This window comes from Mugil cephalus, chromosome 14 (genome assembly GCF_022458985.1).
Source record: "Mugil cephalus isolate CIBA_MC_2020 chromosome 14, CIBA_Mcephalus_1.1, whole genome shotgun sequence".
Taxonomy (NCBI): Eukaryota; Metazoa; Chordata; class Actinopteri; order Mugiliformes; family Mugilidae; genus Mugil; species Mugil cephalus.
This window is the reverse complement of record NC_061783.1, coordinates 18,471,443-18,499,249: the sequence shown is the minus strand read 5'-3', so window position 1 is coordinate 18,499,249 and position 27,807 is coordinate 18,471,443. Positions and strand designations below refer to the sequence as shown.

General features: G+C 44.7%; 1 protein-coding gene across 2 annotated transcripts in view; it reads left to right on the top strand.

The window, feature by feature from the left end:
* nedd9 (neural precursor cell expressed, developmentally down-regulated 9) overlaps positions 1-26,953 on the top strand; it is a 30,541-nt gene extending 3,588 nt beyond the window's left edge. For both annotated transcript variants that reach the window (XM_047604833.1, XM_047604832.1), the window contains exons 2-7: positions 11,889-12,302; positions 21,562-21,660; positions 22,881-23,018; positions 24,211-25,389; positions 25,509-25,598; positions 25,956-26,953. In XM_047604833.1, the coding sequence (XP_047460789.1) occupies positions 11,895-12,302; positions 21,562-21,660; positions 22,881-23,018; positions 24,211-25,389; positions 25,509-25,598; positions 25,956-26,498 (2,457 nt within the window). In that variant the 5' untranslated portion in view covers positions 11,889-11,894 and the 3' untranslated portion in view covers positions 26,499-26,953. The remainder of the gene's footprint in view (positions 1-11,888; positions 12,303-21,561; positions 21,661-22,880; positions 23,019-24,210; positions 25,390-25,508; positions 25,599-25,955) is intronic.
* Positions 26,954-27,807: the final 854 nt, after the last annotated feature.

The window sequence follows — 27,807 nt, the reverse complement described above, 5'->3', positions numbered from 1 at the left end:
CACCAGAGCTCTGCGAGTGCTCTTAACCCGGCACGTAACCAATCAGACGCTGTCTGTCTCGGTGAGGTGTTCATGTCAGACACGGTGCCTCATCGGCTTCATGTTCTCGTTGCCACTGTGTCCCGTCTCGAGGATTTAACGGGGCCAGAGTTCTAGCTGTGATTCTGCGGACTTGACACTGTAGCAGGGTTTGGTTTTGAGTGTTTGAGGGTGTTGCTCGCTGCGTATCTGCGTCATGCTGACTGACTCATTGTCCGGCTAAACACACAGTGTCTAGGGTGATGGTTTGGGCGTGGGGCCAAATGAGCGTAGGGAGGATTTCGCAGAGGGAAGCAGCTCCGAGCAGGTCTCCGTGGTGACAGTGTTCATCCCAAACAACATGATTGATCGGCGGACGCTGGTAAATGGGATCGATGTCGACGTCTCCTGGCTGTTATCTGTCCACAGCGGAGGAGATGTGTGCAATGCGCTCACGCTCTGACGTCCATGCTTCTTTGTTTGCCACGTTCAGGCCGAGATAGTGAAAGCGCAGAGGCCGTGTAGCCGGTGCTCTTTGCTTATAATAAACACGTCTGCGTTATATAACAGTTCCAGAGGTGAGGAAGGCGTCAAACTCTAGTTAGAGGACACGTTTCACGTCACCGCTGCGATTATTGAGTTTCAGCAGCGCTCGGATCCCGTTGAGCGGAGCCAGAGTTTCCTCCGTCACAACTCGACCGCCGCAGCCATTTATTTACAGCTATATTAAGCTCCCGCTCTGTGGTGAGGAAGACAGAGTGGTAATGTTTCACCAGGGGCTTAACGAGAGGGGTCGCCTGGTGGTTGGCGCCCGGTCACATGGCCTGAGGTGAGGCGCTGCAGTCTGGTCTGGCCGGGGATGGTTTCCAACAGGTGTTCAGGTGTGAAGGGAAGGCTTGTCTTCCATAGGTCAACTAATGCGTATAATCCCCCCCCCTCACACCCCTCACCCACCCACCCACCACTGGTTGGCTCCACACACAGACGACCTCTTCCAGGAAAGAGGACAAACACAGAAAGAGATGAGTTTTGGGAATTGCGTTGATCTGCTTCCTGGTTTATGAGTGAGATGAAAGGATTGACACCGCTCTGGTGATAAATGGGGTTAGCTTAGCTTATCTTAGCATGAAGACTGAACTTGGAGTAAACAACCTCACCAGGCTCAGTCCAAAGGTTAGAAAGTCTAACCTGCTGATTTCATAAACTGGTGAATAAGCTCCAGATACATTTTGAGTAAAATAATTGATAGTGAACCAACAAAACAATTTTGCTTTTACTTGTCACTGGTTGCAGAGATCCACAGTATTTCCATTCTGGTTTTACATCTTGCACAGGTTGTTGATTTTGTGCAGTCATACTTTTTAAACCCAATGTTTACCACAAGGACTTTGGTTCCTCCCATCAAATCCACCCTGATGATCAGGTGAACCCAGATCGACCCATTTGACGCTATTATCTTTTCACATATAAGAAAACCTATATCCATGCATATACTATATCTTTCTTTTTATGTTTTGCTTGTTTTATTTAAACATATGCAACAGGGTTACCTAGGCGACCAGGGCCCGGAGCGTTCACTTGAGACAAACGCAGGCGATAAGCGAGAGACTTTATACGCGGACTGGCCTTTAGAAGGCGGTTTCTGTTCGCCTCGTTTCACGTCTTGACGCTAAGCTAAGATTTAACACGTGCAATTTCCAAAATGTCAACCTGCTCCTTTTAGGTGCTGTGACACAACTTTAAACAAAAAAAAAAAAAGAGAGCCTTCCACGGCTTTTTAACTCATTCCTTTGTAGCTGATGTAACTGTTGCAGAAATAGCCTCACAACCTCAGTGAAGAGTGATTAGGTGAACCCAAACTCTGGCCAAAATGTGCGTGTTTTCCTCAGTGTTCCTTTTTTTTTATGGGTTCAGGTTCCAGGCACTGGTCCAACAGCGAAGGGAGCTGGAGGAGCAGAGCAGACATTGTTCTGGGAGTGAGGAGGAGGAGGAGGATCTGTGATGCTGAAAGGGCCCTGCAGAAAATGAAAGAGGGAGAGGAAGTTGTGGGGGGAACGAGAGGGCAAACAGAGTTGGGTTGTATTGTGGCGGGGAGGGGGGGAGAGGGACGGGAGTTGGGAGGTCGAGGAGCGCCCCGTGAGAATGAGAGCATTCCAGGCGTTCGTGCATGGGAAGGTTGCTTCAGAAGATGCACATGATTGTTTCAAGGTGCCCCCTTTACATTGTTAACGAGCCCCGCATCACGGATCCGGAGTCTGGTCGGGCCCATTGTGTTGAAGGAGACCTTTTAGAAAGAAAACTATGCACTAAAACAACTTCTCCGTGAGGATTTTTTTCCAATCCAGACTTTCTAAATTCACTGCAGACAATTTATTATTCCTCTGCCTGCTATAAAGTCTTGGTATTGTCCTTTTTAAAAAAAAAAAAATGGGAACATGCACAGAATTTCTTGTCTCGTTGCCCTGACTTTGCTCCTGTGCAGGATTTTTGGATAGCGTGAAGAGGCCCCCCCCTCCTCCAGCGACCGTGAATAGCCTGCCCCCCTGCTGCGCCCTCGGACCGAGACCCAGCCATTAACATGTGAAAACAGGGAGACAGACTACAATGTGTGCTCATTCCAGCCGGAGAGATAGAGCGAGAGCGATAGTCCGACGTCAGCAACAAAGCATATAATCATTTCCATGTTCGACCTTTGGCGGAAATAATCTCGCCACCCCCTTCTTCCCCCTGAGGAATGCCAGCTATGCTGCAGGGTCATCTCTCAGGACGTAGTGAGCTCCTAAGAGGAGTTTTGACAGCCGAAGAGAAAGGAGTTTAAATACCAGCGCACTGACCCGTTGGTGCATCGGAAACGTGTCAGTGATTCGGTTTGGGTTCGCGTCAAACACGAGTAATGACATTTTGATGCTTTTCTTTGTCATAAACGACGATCGACAGAGTGGATCTTTGTTCTGGGCGGTTGTTCGGATGTGCCTCCGTATTCTCTAACAAAAGTTGAGGATGATGTTTGATTAATCAAGGTTATAGCATTGATTGGTTTATGGCGTTGGTTCACCGGGTTTCACAGGAGCAGTTAGGATCTACTTCACATTTATCCATTTCCATTCAATGGTGGATGCAAACTTTGCAATATTTTCTGCTATAATTACTTTTACTGAGCAGCAGGGTCATTTGGTCCGGTGCTGCATGATGGGAAAACCGGAATCTCTGTCTTTTTTAATACTAGACTTCACTGATTGTTGAACCTTGGTAAATGGAAAAAGAACAAATGTCGACAGTTTGTATTGGAAAGTTTGAATTTGAGTTGATTCCGGTCTCAAACTTGCCACTTTTTCCAATTTATGTCATATTTAAGTGTATTTCATTCAGTCATCTGATCAAAAACCATCACCCAATAATAATAATGACAAGAACCATTCGTTGGGACCTTGATAAAAAAGCACCAAAGTGTTTTCTACCAACCAGAAGATTCTGCTTTTGTCTCAGATGTCCTTCAGTGCCTTTCAAAGGGGGAAGATGGCAGCCTCTGTTGTTGGTCCGTTTTGTGTCTGTGAGATCTTTGCGTGGCGTGAAATCGGGCAGACACTGTGAGCGGATCTCCATCTCATTGGCTATTCCTGTATGTAAAACTGTCCAATGTGGCCCTGCAGAGATACCACCAAACATATTTCGCATTTCGGCTAATGCCCCCTGGAGGGATTAGAGTTCTTCTCCAGGGGTTACCGCGATGCATCCATGTACCCTCATTTGGCATCAACACCAGGCTTGGAAATAATCCACATTTCTTCTTTTGGCAAAACTAAGCGCCTGTTGTTGGCTGGCGGCCGTGTAAATCCCATCCATTCTGTGGTTTATTTATGTTGCTGGAATTTTTTTTTTTTTTAGGTGCAGCAAATAGTCCTTTCAGGTCAGAGGTCAGTGTCAAGCTTGCAATAATTAACTGCTTCGCTCAGACATTCAGCAGAATGAAGGACAGCTCGTCTTCCGGCTGCTTCACACCATTTACACAGCTCTCGAATGACTTGGCAGAATACGAGAGGCAAAGTTGCACAATGTGTTTCCCCATCAGCTCGTCTCCTTCACTGAATTCGATACACTTTTGAGAGATTATCTCCAGTGTGGCTTGCAGGTCTAATTATAGGTTAGAGTTTGGGGAACAGAGCGAAGCAGACCAAGATGTGAAATGATAAGACGAGGTCTGTCGTAGCCTGGATCTCTTTTTTTTTTCTTCTGGTTCTGCAGGAGGCAGGAAGTGCTGCAGGCTAAGGAGTGAGACGGAAACAGAGGAGGGCATCAAGTTGAGTTACCTTGAAGTTTGTGTGGCAGTAAAAGAACAAAAGAAAAACAGGCGGGATGATGAATGTAGAAATGAGTGGCAGCAGGATAACAGTCATCACTTCCCGTGACTTAATCTAAAAGGGGGCGGGCGGTGTTGCCTTTGTTATATTTCATCATTGTTTTATTGCCGTAATTTACCGGCATGTTAGCACAAAAGTCCACAGTACCGCCACTAACAGGACTGAACAGACCAGGGTGACATAATTTAGTATGACACACTAAAAACAACAAGTAGAGCTCACACTGACCTAAAAATCTTTTTTTTTTTTTTTTTTTAAATCTGTCAACAATTAGTAGACCATAGAAGTAGACCATTCATCCTTTGGTCTACTACTAAAATATGACATCTTTCCAAATACATTTATTCAAACACAGTGATGAACGCATATATGAACGCAAGACCAATATGAATTTCATGCTTAAGGTTTGGCCAAATGATAATATTAAACAAAAGTTCAGATGAAATGTGTTGAGAATATTTTAACTCCTACCTGGTTCTTTGTACTTTTAGCTCTGGTTTTGGTCTCTACCAGATCCTGGAGGACATGTCTATGTTTCATTGGGTATTTGAAAACTGATCTTTGAATCTCTGAATAGTTTTTGCTCCAAGATGCTAACTATCTAGCTATCTTAGCACGATAGCTGTCATTGACGTGACTTAACCTAATGGGCAGCAGCTTTTGGATCTTGTTTTTTTGTTTTTGTTTTTTCCTCTGATGGATAACTCTTTATGGGATGAAATTAGGTACAAACTGTCAATGAGGACAATGCCTCAGGATGAAGATGATAGAAAAAATATATTAGCTATAATCTTTCATTGCTTTCTGTATGTTTAATACAAAAATACTGATCATTAATTATATTGGGTGGTTTGAAGATGACTAAGATCTAAATAGTTTTTGCTGACAACAGCTGTGAGAAACGACTCCAATGACAGTAGACCAAAAACAGCGAAGAAGCGTGAATACCCACACCAGTTATCTCGAAGATGCTAACTATCTAGCTATCTTAGCATGTTAGCTGCCATTGATGTGACTTAACCTCCACCAAATTATAAACTGAATGACAGTAGAGGAACCTTTTGAAATTATAATATTTTTAAAAAAATATTTAGCAAGCTAAAGCTAATGGGCAGCAGCTTTTGGTTCTTGTTTTTTGGGATGAAATTAGGTACGGTATCAATTATAGTGGGTGGTTTGAAGAGGACTAAGATCTAAATAGTTCTTTTGTTTTTAAGGAAACTCCACGATTGTGACATCATTCTTGTACTCCACCATCACTGACTAAACAAATATCTAAACTCGCGCTGAGACGTTTTGAGCGTGAGTGGTTTGTTGCAGCTTGCTGTGTGGTTAGACGTAGTGTGGCACATCAGATCCTGTTGTCATGCCATTGGTGCTGAGATGTGGAGACTGTGTGGCAGCTCGTGAACCACAAACCAGAGGGGAACGTATCTACTCTTTACTCAGCGATATGGATCATTAAACAATAATTAGACACAAAATTACGGATTGTAATTAGGAATACATGTGACTTGCTGTTGTCACCACAAAGCTAAAATAAGCTATCGATTGATTACAGTCAGTTACAACCCTCTCCGTGCCACTGCTGTAAACAAGTATTGATTTACAACTGCTTGCACAAGATATCAGTCAATCATGGCGAAGCAGCAGGGCTCGCGTTGGGTCACGTTCCCCCGTGCGTTGGCTTACGCCATGACACATTTTCCACAAGGGCCTTTTTATTTCATTTTTTTTTTCGGAAACAGACGAGGTGAAGTTTCACTGAGGCTGCTGTGTAATTATGTTAATACACGACCACTGGCAGAGCGTACACGGAGGCTATAATCAGAGGGTCAGCCTCCCCGAAAACTGTTCAAATGAAGAAATTACCATGTGCTGAGCCCTGAACCGCTTCCCATGAGCTGTTCCTACCCAGAACCCTTCACACGGCCCATTTATTTGAACTGGCTCTCACCCGCAGCACGACGCACTCTGAGGAACGGCTCGTAAAAGTCATCAGGTCCTCATTACCGCCATTACTATAATTATTTTCTATATTTAACCATGTGAAATGAGGCCAAATGAGTCCGTACGAAGCCACCCCGGGACACGTGTTATCGTGGTACGGCCCTAATTGTGACGGCTGTGTTCTCACAGTCGGAGCGTACCACTTTTTTGGGAACAGGTCGTGTTTGGGATGAAAACATCCTCGTCTCCTTGAAAGCAGGAGCCGATTCGTTGCTGTGGTTCCTTCTATGTGGTGCGGTTGTGTTTTTGGCCGTGGCACTGGGGGAATTTAAGCATTAGTGATGTTGTTTAGCCAAAGCCACCTTCATTATTATTGCACTGATGTGTACCCCAGAAAGGCATGAGGCCAAAACCACCCAAAGAGCTCTTACTGAAAGCAAAGGTGGGGCCCCTTTCAGCAAGTGGTGAAGTTACGTAAGGGTATGTTTTTTTTTTTATTTCTGGGAAGGTCTGAAAAGACTTGCCACGCAAATGAGTCGACATTAATTCTGTTTGTGTTCTGGCGAGACGTCGGGGGGAAAAAATGGCTTTGTTGATGTAGACAGAGAGGGAGAGTTGGGATAGACTTAATCGGGGTTCAGGTGCAAAATCTGGAAAGCTCACATTCTCATACCAGGCCTGAAAATCTTTCCAAAGCCAGATGTGGCTGATGAGAGCCTTGATGTTGGTTTAGCTTTAGCCTTTTGATGAAAATATGTTTTGGTTTGAGTCACAATTAGTTTTAGTCTACTCCACGTCCATGACAATTTGGTGAGATCGTGAGGCATTACCATTAGCGACGTTAGCTTATGTTACAAACGCAGGGACCTAGCTGCATGTTTTTAAGTTTGTCTCAAGCAATTTTGTTTCCTCTTCCTTTTCAGTTGAAGTTGAAGTTAAATTAATAATTCCTTACAAGAACCATAAACATCCAGTAACTTTACCAACTGCCATAATTGGCTCCTCCGCCTAGCTACATCAGGTCAATATTTAGTTGCTAACCATATATCTGCATCATAAACTTAAGCAAATCATTATCTTAAGGCATTACCATTAGCAACGTTTATGTTATGTTATAAATACAGGAACTACTGCATGTTTTTAGTTTGTCTAGAGCAATTTTGTCTCCTCTTCTTCTCATTTTAAGTTGCATTTTAAGTTAAATTAATGAATCTAATTTCTTAAGAATCATAAAAATCCAGTAACATTACCAACCTTCGCAATTAGCTCTTTCACCCATCTCCGTCAACTCAATATTTAGCTGCTAACCAAATATCTCCAATATAGACTTAAACTAATCATTGGCTTGTTAGCCGTGTCACTGTGAGCTTGTTGGCATATTAATGTGTTAATGTGCCGGGTTAAAGTTCAGTAAAAGTAAAAAATAAAGAAAGAAAGAAGGAATATTTAAAATTTCCACCAAATATGGTGTTTTATTTCTTTAAAGTCTGAGGTTAAGTCCAGAAACGTCTCGTATTTACATTAGGAAAGCAGCAGAACAACACGGGCCTCGTTCATTCATAACGGATAACTTCCTGGAAGCTTGCACTCATCTGTGGATGAAGCAGAAGGGGCCCTCGCTGCACGCTGTTGAATGGCAAACACATGTGTTTACAGGGGGATCAGTGGCGAGTGATGGAGCCACCGTCACGTTGTGAATAACTGATGTTTACGCCAGAGATGTGACGCCCGGTTTAATAGTCAGTGTCACCTGCTCCGACTGATGCAAACATAAACACGGGTGCATCACTTCAAAAGGCTCTGCATGTAGCTGGTAGCCATTACCGCTAACAACCTGTTTGCTCAGTATGATTAAAGGTCGTGTTTAGTGTTTCTTATGAGCCTCCGGGCTTGAAAATATCCTCAGTTTCTATCGAACAGGATGCCGTAAAAGTAATGATTATATTGTCTTTGTGTTCACCTACCCACGCGCTCAACCCCCCCCAGTAAAAACTAAACCACGGCGACAACAACCATTAAGCCTGTGAAAACGTGTCAGACTGTTTCCTTTTGGGATCTCTGTGGTCCCCTGACTCACCACAACACACAATATTCGACATGTTTGTGTTTGTGGCGGCATTTTTTTCCCCCTAGACTTAGAATGCTGTCAGACTTCTGCAGAAGTCCAGATGTTTGTTCACAGGCTGCCAAAAATATCCGCCGTGGTTGAAATGCAAATGTTTGTACCTTTTATTAAGCGCCTTCATGATTTGATTGCTTCAGCGTCTGTCATCAGCAAATATCAATCCTTACGTTTTGCTGACAGCTGCTAAATGAGTGGAGGTTACAGTAAATGAGGAATATGTTGAAATATATACAAACTGGACACACAAACCACCGCAATGTTTTCCCAAATTATTGCGTATTATGGAAACATAAACTCATGTCATCTCCAGTTTGTGGCTATTTTTAAATAAAATTAGAGTTTCAGAGATTAGGAACACAATAGAGCATCATTTGTCTGTGATGCACATAATAATCATGTTATAATCAGTCATTAATCAGTAGTAAACTAAAGATTTAGACCCCAAGACCCCAAACAATACTTAATTTATGTCCTAAGATCAGTCAAAATCTGCACTATGAGCTCAAGGTTGAGCCTTTTCTAATACATTGTCTTTTCAAACTGGTGGTTTCCAGTCCCTTATTTTGTCTGTGAGCACAAAAGACGATTTGTGATGGTCGTGCATGCTGATGGTGAAACTGGCGTTCTTATTTTGGAGAGCTGGTAATAGCAATCACTATCATTAGCAAAGATGAAGCAGCATGACACGAGATCTTATTCTGTCTGTGGCGTAATTTCTCTAAACCACTGCAGCACAAACCGATTCAGGCAAGAACCACTCAGAGCTCCAGATTTATTCTCTACTGACATAAATGAGCCATGTCGTTTATATTAAAGTAGGTTTTTCTACATTTCAGTCAAAGATTCCTACTCTGACAGCTGCTTTATGATCTTTAAGCGTCTTCCTCTGTTGGATCTGACACGACGGCCTGCTTGATTTTTGTGAATGAACGAGTTGTAGACTGTGCCGATAAGGAAATATTGGTATTACGCGATTATGACCTATTTGTGCAGTTCAGAACGATTTGATTCAGCTTTTCACAGTAAAATGATACACTGAATTGAAGGGAAACGCGGTAAAAGAAGCATAAATAAGAGAAATAATGAATAAGATCAAGTAAAACGAGAAAATAGCTCAACTGTGAAAGGATTTTATGAGGGAATCTAAAGGGACATGTCATATATTCTGTTAAATAACTCTTTAACCCCAAAGAAGCAAAAACATTAAACTCTTGACTTTGAGAATCGTTGGGTTTGTCAAAATAATCGTAGCTCCGATTTAAAAACCTTTGACTGGGAGGGCTGTATTTCCTCAAACACAGCGACTCTAACTGTGGCGGCAGCAGTAATTAATCAGAGTAATCAGCGTTTTGTTTCCTCGTGGATGAATCTGCCAGCTTTGATTAAATTATTAGAGAGTGAAAACGTCCAGGTCTGCTCCCGTAGGGCAGCGTTCACCTTCCGGGGGTCACGTTTACGACTTGCTGCAGCTAATAGGTGGAGGTGGTCTGATTGTGAGGGGCGCAATTGTGTGCGAGTGTTGCCGGCTAATGACAGCGTGCTGAGACAATAGACAGGGAGGGCTCGGCCCACAGAGAGGGAGGGAGATAACGGCGTTGCTAGCCGGGAGTTTCACATGGGAACTGCTTGAATCATGCCAGTAGGAAAGAGGAAGGCCAGAGAAGGTTCAAGAAAGCCTCAAACCAGCAGCAGCCACAAAGCAGGCTTCCTGATTCCCACACCGAGCTACTGAATTCACTGACCGCAACCCAAAAAAAAAAAAAAAAAAAGTAGCAGAGAGATAAGTGAAACTGGCTGTAGCTATAAGCCTCTTTCTTCTGCTTCCGCTAAATATTTTGTGCGCGTCACGTGCAGTCTGATTAGACGTCCAGTTTTATCCCTCGCTTACATCTGATATGATGAAACCAACTCAGTCCAGATCTCCGTGCAGAAAGATTAAAGATTTAAAAAGCAGCAGCATGGTGACTGCAACCCTGCTGTTCCTCCACTGGTTAATCTTTATACGTTTCAATCTGAATGCAGAAGAAGAAGTGATACCTGATCAAACAACTGGCGCGTTAAAAGTCTGCAGCCTCTTTTCAAGGCCTGTCTGAGCCAATACAGAATCAAAATTTTATTTTGTAGGAATCTGGTGCAGAATGAAGCACTGATACAAAGTTAAATATCATGTTTTCATTGGGTAGAAAATGCTCCAAAACCGAGGCTGGTTGTTGAGCAAAAACGAGCAACAAACACTCTCCTTCTGTATCTAATGTTAATGTGCCCTTGAGCAAGGCGTTTAATCCCTAATTGTGTTTACGGAGCTTGCACGGCTAAAAGTAAGGGGCCGTTGCTGTGCGAGGTATTTCCCAGGAGTTAAAGTTGTGAGTTGTGAAGGAGTATTCATGCTCAGTTAACTCCTTCCTTGGCTGAATAAAGGCTAAAGGAAAAGGGGCCGATCTATTTAGTGGGGCAATTAGTCCTAAATGCCTCTCTCAGACACTGAGCGGTACGCTCCAGGGCTTTTCCTATCTACAAAATCTGTGGTTTTTGACTCATTATCCCTCAACCCTCGCCGGACCTTTAGATAACTGTGCCCCGGAGCAGGTCGCAAGCTGAGAAAATCCCATCAAGTTCAGATTTGGTTTGAAAGACATCTGGTGTGAAGCTGCGGGCTGATGGCAGTCGAGCACAGACACAGAGTTCACCAGCTTTAAAAACTGGCCTCACAAGTGGTGGTTTGACGTTGAGGGAAATGCTCTTATTCACGTTGTTAAGGGTTAGATGAGAGTATATATATATCACTTCCATGTCTCTACAGTTTATATGAAGCTGGGACTAGCAGCCAGTTAGCTTATCTTAGCATAAAGACTAAAAACAGGAGTAAACATCTAGACTGGGTGCTGTGATTTTACTCCACCAATATGTGGAATGTAGTCACTAACTCTATTCCTCAGAGTTGGATAAGTGAGAAAAAGTGTTTCAGGAATGGTCCTAATCCGGTCGTTAGCTTTAGCTTAGACACCACACAGCACCTGAAAACCCCCAACTTCCGTAAACACGCGGGTGCGACTGGTTTTCAGGTGCTACGTGGTGTCTTTGTGGTTGGCAGCGGTGATTTGCCGCAATATAGTCCCAAGTCCATATCTGCCCTAGAAAACTCCTTCCTGTTAGTTGCATTAACCTTTGTACTTAATGTGAATATGCAGCTCACAAGAAGCAATAATCAAAATTCTTGAGTTTGTTTATTACTTTTGCAAACGGCCGGCTATGCTAAGCTAAAGCTAACGGCTGCGTTGCCAGATTAGGACAATGCCTGATTTAAAAACACTTTTATCCAAGTCTGTATAAACTCTTCAAACTTGACGACTGTGTCTTAAGGTAAAAGCTGTTGCTTTTTTATAATTAACTCCATATAAAGAATTTCTGACCTTCTTTTTTTAAATTTTTTTTTGCAGAACTTGATGGCCAAAGCGTTATATGACAACGTGCCGGAGTCCCCCGAGGAGCTGGCCTTCCGGAAGGGGGACATCCTGACCGTCATCGAGCAGAACACGGGCGGCCTGGAGGGCTGGTGGCTCTGCTCCCTGCACGGCCGCCAGGGCATCGCCCCCGGCAACCGCCTCAAGCTGCTGATCGGGCCCATGTTCGAGGCCAAGTCGTCGGCCGCCGCCGGCGCCGCTTCGTCCCCGCCTCAGGGCTACCAGCAGAAGGCCGGCTCCTCGGGGGCACAGGGGCTCTACCAGGTCCCACCGTCCCTCCAGAGTCCACAGCAGCAGAATCAACAGGGCAGCTACCAAGTTCCTCCCGGACAGGACGTCTACCAGGTCCCACCGAGGAGTACTCTAGCCGCTGATAACACACCGAGCAAGGTGAGACAGAAAGACGTCGTCAAAGGAGACTCTTTCACCAGCTGGAACTACTGATTATTTTCATTATCACTTAATCTTTCAATTCATTTCTTGATTAATTGAGTCCAGTGTTGAGAAATCATCCGCTTTAGAAGCTGACAATTTAAAGGTTTTCTGTTCAGCGATCCAGATTTGATTAGCGGCCTTTTCAGTAGAGGGGAAGAACTGATCAGTGAAACCAGCTGTTGAGGTGATTGGTGGATGATTGACTTCTCTGTGGCACAAAAACTGAGAAAAAAAACTTGTGCAGTTTTCATCAAATACGTATTTCTGACTTTCTCTGGCATCGTGATGTGAGTAGCAATGGCTTAGACGGGGATTGTACGCAGAGAGAGAAAAAGAAAATGGAGACTGCTCCGTTCCCTGACCTCTGGAGACAGATCTCTGGGATCACAGCGGATTTAAGCCGTGACATCGGCTCTGGTGGGCGTGGCCTGAGCTGAGGGGGCGTCGTGTATTAGGACGTGATAGATAGGACATGGCATTTATGCATTTACGCCGTGACAGGTTATCCGGCCAGTCTGCCACGGCTGTCATCGGTGCGACTGCACACACACACAAAGCAGAAAGCGCTGCAGAGAGATTGCGGTCGTGCCATGTGAAAAGTGGACAGGGTGTGCCGTGCCTGGCGCTCACCACAGAGCAGGGTAGTGTTTTTGCGCAGGGCTCCCATTTGGCTTTTTCCTCGTATACTGGCACACGGTGTTGCAGCAGAGCCCGACTAAGCCGCAGAAAGTCGGAGAATATGGGAAGAAGTCGTGGAAAAGCAAACAGCGCAGAGCTGTTTTTTAGATTTTGGTGAAGCCCAGCTGCCTGACTGTAGTTTTTCTGAATTTAAATGCTGCACAAATGGTCGCTGGCAAACGAACCGCACTTAGCTCGCTCGTTTACAGTATAGCTATATATACAATCTTCCAAACTGTGCGTCCGTTAACTATAATTGTTATTTTTTTGGCTGCGTGGTGTATCATTTAAAGCGCATATATCTGAGGCTGCCCTAGAAAATAAACATGTTACATCACACAAATCATTTTAAGAGTGAGTCTCTAGTATTCATGCAGTTATCTGGACAAATGGTTGTCTGAAATCATGTTTTTATTCATTTTAAAGAGCGTAATAACAGGTATATATGTTTCTGCTAATCCATAAACTGATCCAAGAGACAAATTGTTCATTGAAATGAAATCCTGGAGTTTGGAATCACCCTGTTGCTAATGGAGCTGGCTAACATTAGCTACTATGAGAAACTGGAGGTTAGCATATTAGCTGCTAAACAACAACTAGACTCTTTGTATTTGAGGCTTGACTCGTGCTGCTTTCACACGAACAGGTGGTGTGCAGAAACAAAGATAGAACATTTTCATGTGTGTTCAAGCGTTTAACTAGTTCTAGCACCTCAGACCATATCACCCCCCCTCCCCCTAGGAGACGGATAGCAATTATATGCTGAATGAGTTTTTGATATCCTAAAGGTTTCTTAAACAAATCAGCTGCAGCCATCAGAGAAATGAGCTAAGGTGTGCATTTTGGTCGGTAAACAGGCGGCAGGCGCCAGGAGCTTAGAGGACTTAAGAGTGAAACCGCTGCACAGGAGCCGCTGTGATAAAGTCAGAGCCAGGGGGCTGAGGAGGCGAGATCTGTCAATCACTCTGCACACACACACCACACACACACACAGTATATAAATAAATATATACAAAGATGCATTGTTACCCACCACTTCTCTTTTCCATCACAGAGCTGAGAAATGGTATTAAAAAGACTTTGGTGATAACACGGAAAATTACATGTGCTTCTAATGAAAGCGCCTTTTTCTACTGAAATCGTGTTATTGGAGAGATTAAATTAGCATGCCTCCAATCTGTGGCTATCAAAGTGGTGCAATTTTTTTAGTGGTTGTTCCTGTCTATTAAACAGAAAGATTTTGACAGCGCGTTACATTCGCTTGCGTGCGCACGGGACGTTTTGTGTCAGCGTGTCCACACAGGCCTCTGTTGTTTTCCAGTGACGTCTTGACTGTTGGACAGAAAACACCGTCAGTCTCTGTGGCCACAGTCATTTCTGTTAAAGCCAATGTCTGTAGCACGAGACACAAAAAAAAAAAAAAAAAAAAAACTGAGTCAGGGCGAGTATTGTTGCTTCATACTCAGAGGTGCATGCAGGTTTTATGAACAGGATGTTACATTATTCAATTCAATGATTTGTGGGCGATTGATCTTGTGGTTAACTACTAAAACATAATAGGCGTCCTAATAAATGTCATTTCAAGCGTAATGGTGACGTTTTTGAACATGATATCTTTGAATGAAAAGCTTGAGTTTTATGTAAAATCGTACTATTCAACAAAGGTTCAGATTTATTAAGTCTAATTAGGAAAGATGTCTTTACTGTATCTGTCATTTGTGCTAATTGCAATTAGAAATGCAAGTGTTGGAGAGATTAAGTAGTTTATATTAAACTAGTGCTATTTATAAATACACATTATTATTATTATCATTTAGCATTCTGTATTAAGCTATCCCTTAAATATCCCTTATTTTTACTAAAATATGTTGGATTCATGTTAATATGTATTTGAAGAAAAATATATAAAAAATGTCTAATCAACCTGCATTAACCTAACATGCAGTCGCAGGGATAACAGGGTAAATTCCATCCACTTAGAGCTTAAAGAAATTCTACCAAAGGTCTATATGAGTATTGTGCATGCACTGCAGCACTAGGCACAAAAGTAGTGCTGGCGTGCTAGTGATTAGCATCTTCTTTCGTGTCTCAGTGAGTCCTGAGTGGATGAGGAGGTTCTAGCCAATGCTGAAGGCAAATCACAGCCAGTCGTCTGAGTACGTACATTGTGTAATGCCCTAACTGTAACATAACGTCCTAGCTTCCAAAGCCACCCATGCTAGCATGCAACATGTAATTACTACAGCAAGTCGGAGCAATCGTTTGGATCACGGTGTACCAGACCCAGGGAGTTTCATTCTAAAACAAACGTCCTGGGACAAATACACCACTGGTTTCCTTGGAGATGTGTTTTGTTGATGTGTAAACCAAACCTGACAGTGGCTCTCTAAAAACACCAAACCCAGTGTTGTTTACTACTGCTCATCTCTGCGGACCGGCATTGATGACAGGCCATGAGCGCTGACTCACGCCACATGTGGCCTGACGTGCCATTTTCACAACAGGCATTTTCTTGTTGTTAAGCACAAACCTGCTTTTGGTTTCCTCAAGCGATTATTGAGACTGATGTCATGTTCCTAGACTGATAATCCCCTCTCATATTACTTTAAAGCCTCGGTCCACTCTCCTGCAGAGAGGAGTTCCTGTATGTCCTGCTCCCCTGTCTGGCGCTCATATCCTCCGGAGTGCGTCCTCAAGGTTGCATGCCAGCCGTGCAGCGCAAATCCAGATTGGGCGACTGGTTATTTTCTCTTCATGTGGTGTGGGGCCCTGGTATATAAAGGCACACTGAGGTTTGGCAGCTTCTGTGGCTGTTTGGTTTGATGCTGCCTTGGTCTTGTCCTTGGGTGACCCTCCTGGGAGCTGCACAGCTGCCCCCCCCTTTTCTCCTCCTTCTTCTTCTTCAGGGACAGATGCCTCAAGCCCTCGGCCACACAAAGACTCCCCTCACATGGAGAGGCCAGGACCGGCCTTTTATTAATCTGCTCCGAGGTCCGCTTTTCATGTGTTGCTCTTGATTTCCTCTTTCTTCCTCCGGCTCTGAAAGGTGTGTCTGTTTCACTCAAGTCAGTTTCTTGTCACTGTTCCGGTTTCCTCTCAGCTTCCCCCTTCTGACTCAGACGCTGAGGTCATGCGGCTCAAAGATGGGCCTGGTTCAGGGTTCAAATATCTTTTCTTATCTGCTCCTTCCAGACGGCCTTTTCATTCCTCACATCCGGCTCCCTGTATGGGTATTTCCTCCATTCACCGTGTCATACCCCTAGATCCAATCTGCTCATTGGTGCCATAAAGAGGCGTGGGTTTTAACAAAAGGATTAATCAACTCCCACACAAGTTAAGGAAGTGCTGATAACTGTTTATAGACGACAAGGGTGTGCCGTCTACCTAAAACTTTTTTTTGAAGTAACCAGGTTATGTGTAATAAATGGCTTGTTTGTTTGCCTCGACCGTATTTTCTCTGCCTAATCATGCGCGCGACAACCCCTAGCACCAGATAAGTGACTTATTTCTTCCTGGAGCAGGCCAGCTCCTTCAGACACTCACTATTGTCGCGTTTGTGATGAATCGCTGGCCTGTGAGATTTGACCGCGAGGGCAAGGTCGTAAATCAGTCGCACCGAAAGCAATCTGCTCTGCGGCGAGCATACCAAGAGGACTTTCTCTTTCGGAGCAGAAAATGTGATAGAGTAGCAGAGAATGGACGAGAGAAGACAGGCAGCGCTCGGATAGAAGTATTTACAAAGTCCCTGAGTTGACATATCCTGTGTTTAGCCGACCAACAGCCCAAAGCCAAAACAGATTCGGTATCATATCATTGGCGAAAAACAGGAATTGTTTACATTTCAGAAGCCAACGAGAGTTCAGTTTGGGCATTTTTGAGCCACGCTAGCGGCTGTATGGATGCCCCGTGTTGGTCTGTTGGTCCACCACTTTGGTCCAGATTAAAATATCCCAACAACGAGTGTCTGGATTGGGATGAAAGATGAATTTAAAATCTTTGGTGATGAAAACAAGGGAAAGACGCATCAGACTTGGCTTTACTTTGTGTTTAGCGCTAGTTAGCAAATGTTAGCATGCTAACTCCCGCAACTAAAATGGTGAACGGGGGCATCATTATCATAATGAGCATAATGAGTTGGCTTATCCTGTTCCTTCTTAGTATTCAAAGGATTTTCCTGTGATATATTTTTCTTAGAAAGTAAACACGTCTCTCACTTCTTTCCAGATAATAATGCCACAGGATTAAAACGCTGCTTTGATCACAGAGGATGAACGATGATCCCTATTAGCTCTGAAATCAGTCTGCTCTCTTTTAGCGCTCCTCATTAAGCCCGCTGTCTGTTTGGGTTTAGCCACTTGGACATATTATGGAGATAGCCGACAGCCTCTGGGGGGTTCAATAGTTAATTACCTGCATTAATTAGTTTGGCAGCTTAATAGGCTGGTGCAGCTTTGAGTGGCAGAGGGGAACATTATCGAGCGGCATCCCACAACCCTGCAAGGGACATTGTGATTCAGCAAAGCAGAAAAGGTTAGCCTATTTCAGACAAGCACGCGTTAGACATGCAGCCATGTACAAAACACGACTCTTAACACACAAATGACCGACGCGTGGTTAGTGTGGTGCAGATGGTGGTTTGGATTTCATCCTTCCTGTGCCCCAGGGTGACCCTCGCTAAAAGGTGAACGCTGCACAGCTAAAGGTAGAAGCGGACAGACTTTGTCAGCACACAGAGCGATGGAGATGAGAAGGTGTGAAAAGGGAGATGCATGGATGAAACTGAATAGAGTGCAGCTGCCACGTCGCTGGTGGTGTCGCTGTCGCCGCCTTTTATGAGCCGACGTTTGGTGAAAAGCCTCATTAGGGTTGTTGATGTGTGTCAGCGGCCCATTAGCACCGGGGGGAGAAATGATCTGTTGTGCATGTATCTACGATGAAAAGGTGTGAAACGACGATTTCCTGCGACATCGTGCCACCCTAAGACATTCGTGCCAAAATGAAGCCGGGTGGAGCTGGAGGATGTGGTTGAAAATATCACATTGATTTGGATTTTCTCCAAGTGTACAGATGTGCAAAGGACGACCCAACATGAGGCGGCTTAGTAAAGACGAGAGAGCTGCCAAAATGGCCTTGGCGGAAACGTTTAAAGGGATGAAAAGAATTCTTCCAGATGATCATTTGTTGATTTGATATGGTAGAGAGATTGTAGCCAAAACCCCGTTTCTATTCAGCTGGGTTGTGTTGTGGTGACTGCAAAGGTTAATACATGCGCCTCACATCCTGTCACTTACTGCAGAGTAGGAAATCAGCTGAATAAATTGCCACACCGAAAGCGCTCTGCACTGCAGCGAGCACACCGAGAGGACTTTTTGTTTCAGGATGTTTAAAGCAGAGACTGAGCGAGAGAAGACAGGCAGTAGTTTTCTGAGAATCCTGTTTTTAGCTAACCGACAGCCCAAAAACAGATTCTGTTTCAATGAAGAAAAGCAGAAATTATTTCAGAAGCCAACGTGAGCTCAGTTTAGCGACTCCATGGATGATAATGATGACTTTAGCCAAGCTCAGACTAGCATGAACATCATAAAAGACATAAAAGCAAATATGGCAAACAATGGGTTTAATTCAAATTAAGAATTACTCACAAAAAATTGGGAAGCCAACTATATAATTACTGATCTGGGAGTGACAGTATAACGCATGAGGTAGCTGTTGACGTTATGACGAGACCTCTCAAGTGACACTGAAATAAAGCTGAAAAAGTCCAACCTGCCAAAACCTGAGCCTGCCAGGACGCTAAGTAAACACGGTCCTGCTGAAAGAGCCGTGAGTCACTCACCACAATACGTGGGAGTGTTAACAAGGCATTTATTTGGCTCCTCTGGGCACTCGTTTTAAGCCCGATCCCTCTGAAGTCACTCGCTCTGCCCTTCCTCCTCCTCCTCGTCCTCCTCCTCCTCGAAGGAATCCTTAACACCTATCACCTGAGTGGGAACAAATGTTTGCTCAGCCCTCATGATGTCACCTCGCTCTGAAAGGGCTCCTACCGCCGCCGTGCGAGCGCCAACCTCATTGGACGCGGTAAATATTTACCCCGCTAGCAATTATAGCAGCGCCAAGAGGCCTTGGAGCAACAGCCTGCTGGGTAAACAGAAGGCAGAGATGGGAAATAAATGAGCAGTGTGCATCTGGCTGAGGCTGAGAGGAGCCGCTGATGGCCCAAAGTGCTACTCAATGCAATGACATGTACCTGTGGAAAAGGTCACGGAGGTCTTCTCGATAAAAAAACGCCTTCGCCGCCATCTGAGTCCAGACGTCCCCTTATCGCGTGCACACAGGCCCCACGGGAGGACGGCAGCCCGGGCAAAATGTCTCGTTTTGTCGTTGCTCTGCGTCTGCTACATCCGGTTTCACTATCTGGAGGGTTTTGCACATATTTTTAATTTGCAAGCGCTAAAAATAAATATATAGAAGGTCTCACGCCTCTGAGGCCAACATGCCCCCAATATGCTAATAAGAAACAGCAACAGCATGGTTTTCATTTCTCTAATATATCTACTGTGCAGCTGATAAAGCTTTAAAGAAAGGAAGTTTTAACAGCCTAAAGTGTTTGAGACGCGCATGAGAGGAGCCAGAGGCAGCTGTTTATTCCTGTGCTGGTTTATTTCAGAGCTTGACGCATTTAAAGCCCTCGGTATATGTTTCAGCTCTGACCCCACAGGCCCTGTTGGGATGATGTATGCGGGGACAGGAATGCCAACAATGAATGAACACCTTAAATCACCACGAGCTTGTTTCGGATCGGGCTTATGAGAACCATATGGACTACTGTTAGTCAAGACTCCATCTCAGATGAATGGCATTCCTTTCCATACTAGGCAACTCATTTTCCATTCCTCTCGCTTTCCCTGTCTTCCACCTCTTGTTACCTTTTTTTCATAAATCTCTTTTATAAAACCATCCCCCTCTTTCTTACCGCTCACGCTCCGATAAATATCTCCACTTGAGAGACGGTGTTAGGATATTTTAATTCTACTATACTGGGACTAAAGTCTCACGCGTCCCCGGAGACTCGCCGCTCTGCCAGGAAGCCATGCGTATGGTTCCTATTTTCGAGCCCCTGCTAATGAACCCTGCTCTTTTCCAGCGTGGGGATGGTGGTAGTGGTGGTGGTGGTGGTGCATGGGGGCAAAAGAGGAGTACTCGGGCTCGGGGAGGGACATTCCCGGCATTCCTTTGTCTGACTGACGCAGCACGGAGGTCTGCTGCTCTGCTTTTAGGGTATATACGCGAAACGGAGCAGGGGAAAGGGGGGAGGAGGTGGTGGAAACTCTGGGATTAGGAGGTGTGGAGGGACTGATTAGCACTGACGGGAAAAGAGGAGGGAAAATGTGATAAAAAAAAATAAAATTAACAGGGTCAAAAGTGTCACTGTCGTGCCGTTATTCTTCATCATGTCTGCACCGCGGTGTAAAATATTTTAAAGGTGTTTTAAATCCTACCGCTGGGGTTTAAGTGGGGTGTTCGTCAATACCAGTGACCCAGTGATTACTTCACCAGATACTTCTGGATCCAGAAACTCACAATCCAGCCAGCACCACGATTAAAATCCTTCTCAAATACCCTTTAGTCATAAAACTATCTTCTGTTCACATCAAGTCCTTAGCAGCTAAAATGAACAGGTTTAAAGTGACCTACTGTTATTTGCTTTTTATTGCTCGACTAAATTAAATTTATATCTGATTTAGTGTCCATTAGCTGGGCTACAGTATCGTAAAGTATGCCATCTTTTTCCCCAGCGCAGCTTTTTGAAATCTAAAACCTAAATCTCAGGTTTTAGTTCTGTATTTTAATAGTAACTCAGCCTTTCATTCAAATCAAAAGTTAGATTTCTTTCCAATAAAGCACTAATTCACTGAATATGAACCTTTTTCTGGTATGATTAGCAATTCCAGGCTAACGTTAGCTAGCATGTGTCAAGTTTGACTCCTCTTAAAAAAAACGAACACTTGCACTTTATTTAAATCAAGCTGGAGACAGACAATGCTGCAATTTAAGCGAAGTGTCAGCTTGGACTATATTTATTCACCTCCCCACTCAAGTATTTTTTGCACTAGTTTTGCCTATCGGTGATGGAAAATAATCCCCCGTCAAGGTGAAACCAAAAGTATTGCCGTGCAAAGGTCTTTTAAAAACAGCTGACTGGGGAATGTTTTTGTCTGTTTATGACTTGGCTTCCTTGATCCTTCGCAAACAGAAAGAAACAGGGAGGATGTTTTCAGAGAATCTCGACTGTAATCACTTAACGTCCCTGGGTCATTTAAGGGCTAGGAATGAAATGCAGGCTAAACAAAGCAAACCTAGCACACTGTGTATATACATATACGTGTATATATATATATGTGTGTGAGAGCTGGGTAGCAGCGCGACGGTTTACAATTTGTAAGCGTTTCTGAGCACGTGTCTGTTGTCCAGGTGTCTTTTTTTTTTTGAACAACAGTTCTGATTGTTTGTCTCTGTCCCTGCTGTGATCGGACAGGTGGTGACCCCGACCAGAGTGGGACAGTCATACGCCTACAGCCCAGGTCAGCACAACCAGCAGGACCTCTACGACGTCCCGCCCATGAGATCACAAGGGGTAAGTTTCTCACGTTCCCCCTGCTCTTTGAAAGTCTATGAAAAGGCTTTTAACACACTCCGATGTACAGGAAATCAAGCGACCAGCCACTACAGCGCATTTTGTACTGGTGTGAAAAATGCTGCAGGTTTCAGCTGTCGGCAGTCGACACGGCGCGTCACGCACATACATTCAAACTCTGCTGTAGTCAAGACGAGAGTGCGATGGTTCTTTGATCTTCAGCTGGTGTCATGTGCTAATCGACCACATTTCCTCTTGTGCACAGTGACCTTATTTTTTTTTTTTTTTTCAGAAAGGCTCCTCGACAATTATAGTTTTGTCCTGTCATCTTGTCTTGAGGTGATAAACCATCCAGCACTGAAGCAATGTTAGTCGCTGTGCTGTTTTAGTTTGCTGCCACCAAACCACAGATATGAGCTGGTTATCAGTAAGCAACATGTTAGAGTCATAACCCTTGTGCCAAGATCCCAGGCAAAACACATTTAGAAGCCCAGTTCAACTGAACCATCCGGCTAGCTAGCTAGTCAGCTAACAGCTAGCAACCAACAGGAAGACACCAGCTAACTAGCCTAGCCAACAGCAGTAGGCAGTATGCAGCACATCATTGGAGTTTTCAAGTGGGCACCTCCCTTCACCATGTTTCGTTAAGTTAGACACCTCAAGAAGGCTTAACAGGGAGTTCCATGGTCCTGGAGACACCCCCCCCCCCCTCCATGCGGCCGCCACACACCGAGAGATTAGCTTAGCCCTTTTCACTGCTATTCAACAAAAAAAACACAATTGTGTTGGTTGGGTGTCCTCTTTCCCCGGGAAGGGAAGGGGTGGGATGAGGATATAGACCCTGGTCTGGGTAGGGGAGATGGTGGGGGAGGGTGGGGGAATAAGTTCAGTAATTTGTGTTGGCGTCCAAGAAAGATATAACTACAATCTATATTAATATATAACACATGAAACATATGTAAATATGTAAATGCCTGGTGGTAAAAGGTTTGGATTCAAATAAAGAAGGAAATGTTTTAAATAGAAAAGGAACTTTATTTCCATCTGTAGATGGTGGAGAACAAAAATGGAGCAAAAAGAGTGCAAACTTAACACAAAACCAATAAAATGAAAGTTTTTTATCAAATAAATCTGTTAAAGCAAAAGTCAAGTTTAATCAGCTTTAATTATTCTTTCACCTCATATTAGTGGTGTCATATTAAATTACGTCTGTGTTTCAGGTATACGATGTTCCACCCGGTCAGATGTACCCTCCTCAGCAAGGTGGCGCCAGAAACCAAGGAGTCTACGACGTCCCTCCGGCACAAATGGACCTCAGGACACAAGGCGTTTACGACATACCTCCCTCCTCACAAGGGGTGAGAACGAATCTCAACAATTCAAGCTTTCGCCGCAGTACAAGTCCACGTCGGCCAGACACTTGATTTGTTTCGGTTAAATAAAGCAGAATTAAGGAAGCCGCATTTGTCAGGAATATGGCATTTTATATTTATTGACACAGTTCCTAGTATTTCTCTTAATTGTCTATATTAAATGAATAGGAACATCAAATGTCATATTTATGACATTTTTGTGGCCGCTTTAAATGAAAGCTTTGCCTGCCAGCAGAGTTTAAACAAAACCCTGTGAGTATGGCTCCGTGTCTGAACTCAGAAAGAAAGAAAAAAAAAAACATCAAGGACATAACTCTTTTCTTTCCAGACCCTCTAAGATTTCACCAGACCCAACCAGGCAGAGAGCCATCAGTTTGTTTGTAATAACCTGAAATATGCCGGGAACCTGTTATTTGCGTCGTTCTTAATTACAGCTTGGGCAAGCCTGTCTAGCTGTAAAGAGCACATTTCGAGGCTTATGGAAATCGCTTAGAAGCCACCATTTCATTCACCCAAACTGCGCTCCCATAATGCTTTGTGCCACGGACGTCGGAGCTTTTGTCAAGCTACAGGGAGAGTAAAGATTTGTCGTACGCGAGTGCTGCTTATTAGAGGAAGGAATCAAAGACAGAAACTTTGAGGTTTCAATTATAATATATACAGCAGACCAGAAGGCCTTTCACTTCCTCTATCTATAACTGCACCACTGCTGTGCAAACAGACTGCGCCCAGTGAAAATGCACTGACATGCGTTTATGTAAAGATTATAGTCGACTTTTTCCAGTGAGCCGATTTCATTCTCAAATGTCATATAAGACGAGCGGTTGGGGTTGGAGCGATTTGAGAAACTTCATTTTGATTGGAAGATTTCTTCTGCAGGGAAACAGGTTCCTGATAACTAGTGGACTGATGATTAAAAATAAAGTGTGTTAAATGTCAAATGAGTTATAGTAGGAAAGCCTTCTTTGCGGTGGATGTTTCTTTGTAGAGCTTGCAGAAAGTTTTCCAACTTATGAGTCACCGGGCTGAATGCAGGATAAGGGAAGGGTTTTGCTTTTATATTTTCAGTTTTGGGCACTTTAAAATACCAAAGCAGTTAGAGTTTCCAGTGTTTTTCAGTGAAAACATGAGGGTTGAAGTATGACTATAAATCCTAACAATTGTCCTTTGCATGCAGGTCTACTCAGTGCCTCCCTGCAGGGCCAACCCTGCCCTTCAAGAGGGCAACTATGACTTCCCGCAGCCTCTGAAGCACAAACAGGAAGGCATCTACGACGTCCCACCGCCTGTCCTCACCAAGCCCGCACAAGCCCAACAGTCACATTACGACTTCCCCCCAACCGTGGAGCCTCCTGCTCACCACCAACCCCCCAGCACCAACGGCAACGAAGGCATTTACGACGTGCCCCCGCCGGTCCATCATTCTGGGGCGGGATCTCAGAGGGACGTGTACGATATCCCCCGGGGCATGCCGCCCTCCTCCCAGCACAGGACCTCGCCCGCCGACAGAGACGGTAGCAAAGGCATCTACGACATCCCCGCCCAGGACGGTCGTGCGGTGGGGGACGTGACGGACGGCGTGAACCGGCTGTCGTTCTCCAGCACCGGCAGCACGCGCAGCAGCATGTCCACCTCCTCGTCCTCCACGGGATCCAGCAACGAGGGCCGCCTCGCTCTGGATGTGGACGCCGCCCTGCAGAGGTTGTACCGCCTGCAGCAAGCGGTGGAGGTCTCGGTCGGGGCTTTACATTCAATGGCAGCTTCCCCTCACTGGAGGACTTTCCCCTTCATGGAGCGCCACGCTAACGATGTGCGCACGGTGCTGGACAGGGTCCGGGCGGCTCTGGGGGACTTCATTGTGTTTGGTAGAGGGGCGGCAGTGAATGCCACATCTCTGTCAGACTCGAGTCTGCACAGTAAGCTCAGGAGGCAGCTGGGACGCCTGGAGGACTCGCAGCAGATCCTTCTGCAGATCTACCAGGTCCTGGAGAACTGCAGCTGGGCTCTGAACACGCTCGCCTCGTCCGGAAAGCACCACAACAAGACCGACGACTTGGACCGCTTCGTCATGGTCTCCAGGACTGTTCCCGACGACGCCAAGCAGCTGGCCTCCACGGTCGGCACCAACGCCGAGCTGCTGTTCAGGCGGACGCACATGGACGGATCGTTCTCCGTGGGGAGCACACCTGACGAGAACATGATCCAGCCGATCACCTCCCCCTCCTCGGACAACGACAACTACGGGGGCCAGACCAAGCCCTTCCCCGTGCCCCACGGCCAAGGCAAAGACAACATGAACAACAGCGAGAAGTGTGTGAAGAGCTGGATGGAGGACTACGATTATGTGCATCTGCAGGTAAAAGAACATGGAAATAAGAATGTGTCTCAGATCACTACGAGATTCGACCAAGCTCGGATCATAGCATAGATCAGAGCCTGAATAATGTCTCTAACCTATTTGTTCTTCCTCCACAGGGCAAAGAAGATTTTGAACGTCAGCAAAAGGAGTTGTTGGAGAAAGAAAACATCATCAAGCAGAATCAAGTTCAACTGGGTCAGGAGCAGGTGAGTCATCTTTCTTTTCTTACATGTTAAATCTGATTGTCTGTACATCAGATGCACCAATATCTTGGCTATGCCTTCAAACCAATCAATCAATTTTACCCAAAGTGGCAATTATCTATGCAGCAAGGGGTTAAACAAGACAGTCACCCATACAGAGCATAACACTTATATATCACTGACTTCCTGAGTATCAAATCTAATGACACTACCAAAAAAGTCTACTCAAACTGGATTTGTATTAAAAAAAACAAAAAAAACATTAAAGACCTATTTGCCCCTTGACGTCATGTGATTGCCTGTAAAATCGACTCAACGAGCAAGGTCAGAAGATAATTTAAATCCTTTCGCCCCCCACAGATCAATCAGTTCAAGAAGCTGGAGCAGGAAGTGAGCAAACCCGTGGAGAACGACATCACGCAGTGGATTTCACACTCGGGTTTACCCTCGGCCGCCCCCTCGGACTCGTCGTCCGCCCTCTCCCCTTCCACCCACGTGTGCGCCCGGGACCGCCAGCTGCTCAGCTTCTACTCCGAGCAGTGCGAGCAGCACTTCGTCACGCTCCTCAGCGCCGTGGACGCCTTCTTCGCCTGCGTCAGCGCCGGCCAGCCGCCCCGCATCTTCGTCGCGCACAGCAAGTTCGTCATCCTCAGCGCCCACAAACTCGTCTTCATCGGAGACACTCTGTCCCGGCAGGCCTCGGTCCCCGACGTGGCCAACAGGGTGATGAACTCCAGTAACGTGCTGTGCGACCTGTTAAAGACGGTGGTGACGGCGACTAAAACGGCCGCCTTGAATTACCCGAACACAGCTGCCATCCAGGAGATGGTGGACAGAGTTACTGATCTCTCACACCAAGCACAGCAGTTCAAAGAACAGTTGCTCCAAATGGCTAATTTGTGATTTGCCACCAATGCCAAACAAGGACATTACACCATAGACTCCGTTTGTATATTAATCTGCCATAAATACATATATATTTGCAGTATATATATATGTTGCTCTTCATCTTCAAGCCTGTTTTAGACGTTGTAAATAGTTCCTGTCCTGTACATATTTGCTCTATTTTTGTGTAGATTGTTTTATATTATGGTATCAATATACAGTATGTAGATGCAGTATTGGTGTCTCCGTAGGACTATGTGGACATTTTTCATAACATTCCCGTTGCATATTACGAAGCACCTTATGAAATGTCCCGTTGTTGTTGTTTTTTTGTTTTTTTTTTTCATTTTCAACCGTAGAATGTCGTTGATGTGTCTTACTGCTGGGTGTGACAGTTAACTTTGCTTGTAAAATCATGTCAGTGTCGATGTGCGTGGAGCTCACCACACAGTAAAGGACTGTTCTTGACCTTGTGACCGTGTCTTTTCATGTCTCCGAGATAAAGTGTTTGTTACACTTAAGCTGAAATTCCCAAGTGAAACAATCAGTAAATTCCTTTGTCAAAAGCATAAACGGATAAATAAAGTGATTAAGTGTAATATTCCGTATCAGAACTGGAATTAAACAAATTCAAATAGCTTAAAAGACCCCACAAGCCTTTCCTGTTTTCGTATACAGACTACAGAAACAGAAAATGTCAGCTACTACTTTTAAAACAGCCACAAAATTAAAACCACAAACATGAGAGGTGAACAACATTGATGACTTCAGTGCGATGTCATGTTTTTCTGAGAAACCAGTATCTTTACATGTAAGTGGGTGGTACTTTAACAAGCACACTTTCATTCCGTTGTTCGTGTTCCTTTCGTGCTGCCATCATGCGTTCCCCAGATAAATGACGCATAGGCACCCAGACATCCATTTAATTTAAAAGATTGTGATTCATCAGACCAGGCCATATTCTGCTATTACATTGCGGTCCAGTTTTGATGCTCATGTGTCAATTAGAGGCACTTTCACCAGTGGACAGGGGTCGGCAAGGACAACCTGACTGGTCTGAAGCCACACAGTCCCATACAAAACCAACAGTGACACTTTCTATGTAAGATTTTCAACAATTAGACGTACAGTGGCTCCATTTTTGATAGGATGCACACCAGGACGGGAACACCGAACCAGAACCAGCATCTAACGTCAATTTTAAAAGTTACCAGGAGAATGTAATGTTATGGCTGATTGATGCTTCTTGAGCTTTAATCAGCATCTCATCCCAGTCTTCATCATCACTGTCTTTTTGACAAAATGCCAAAAGGTATACTGAAAATAT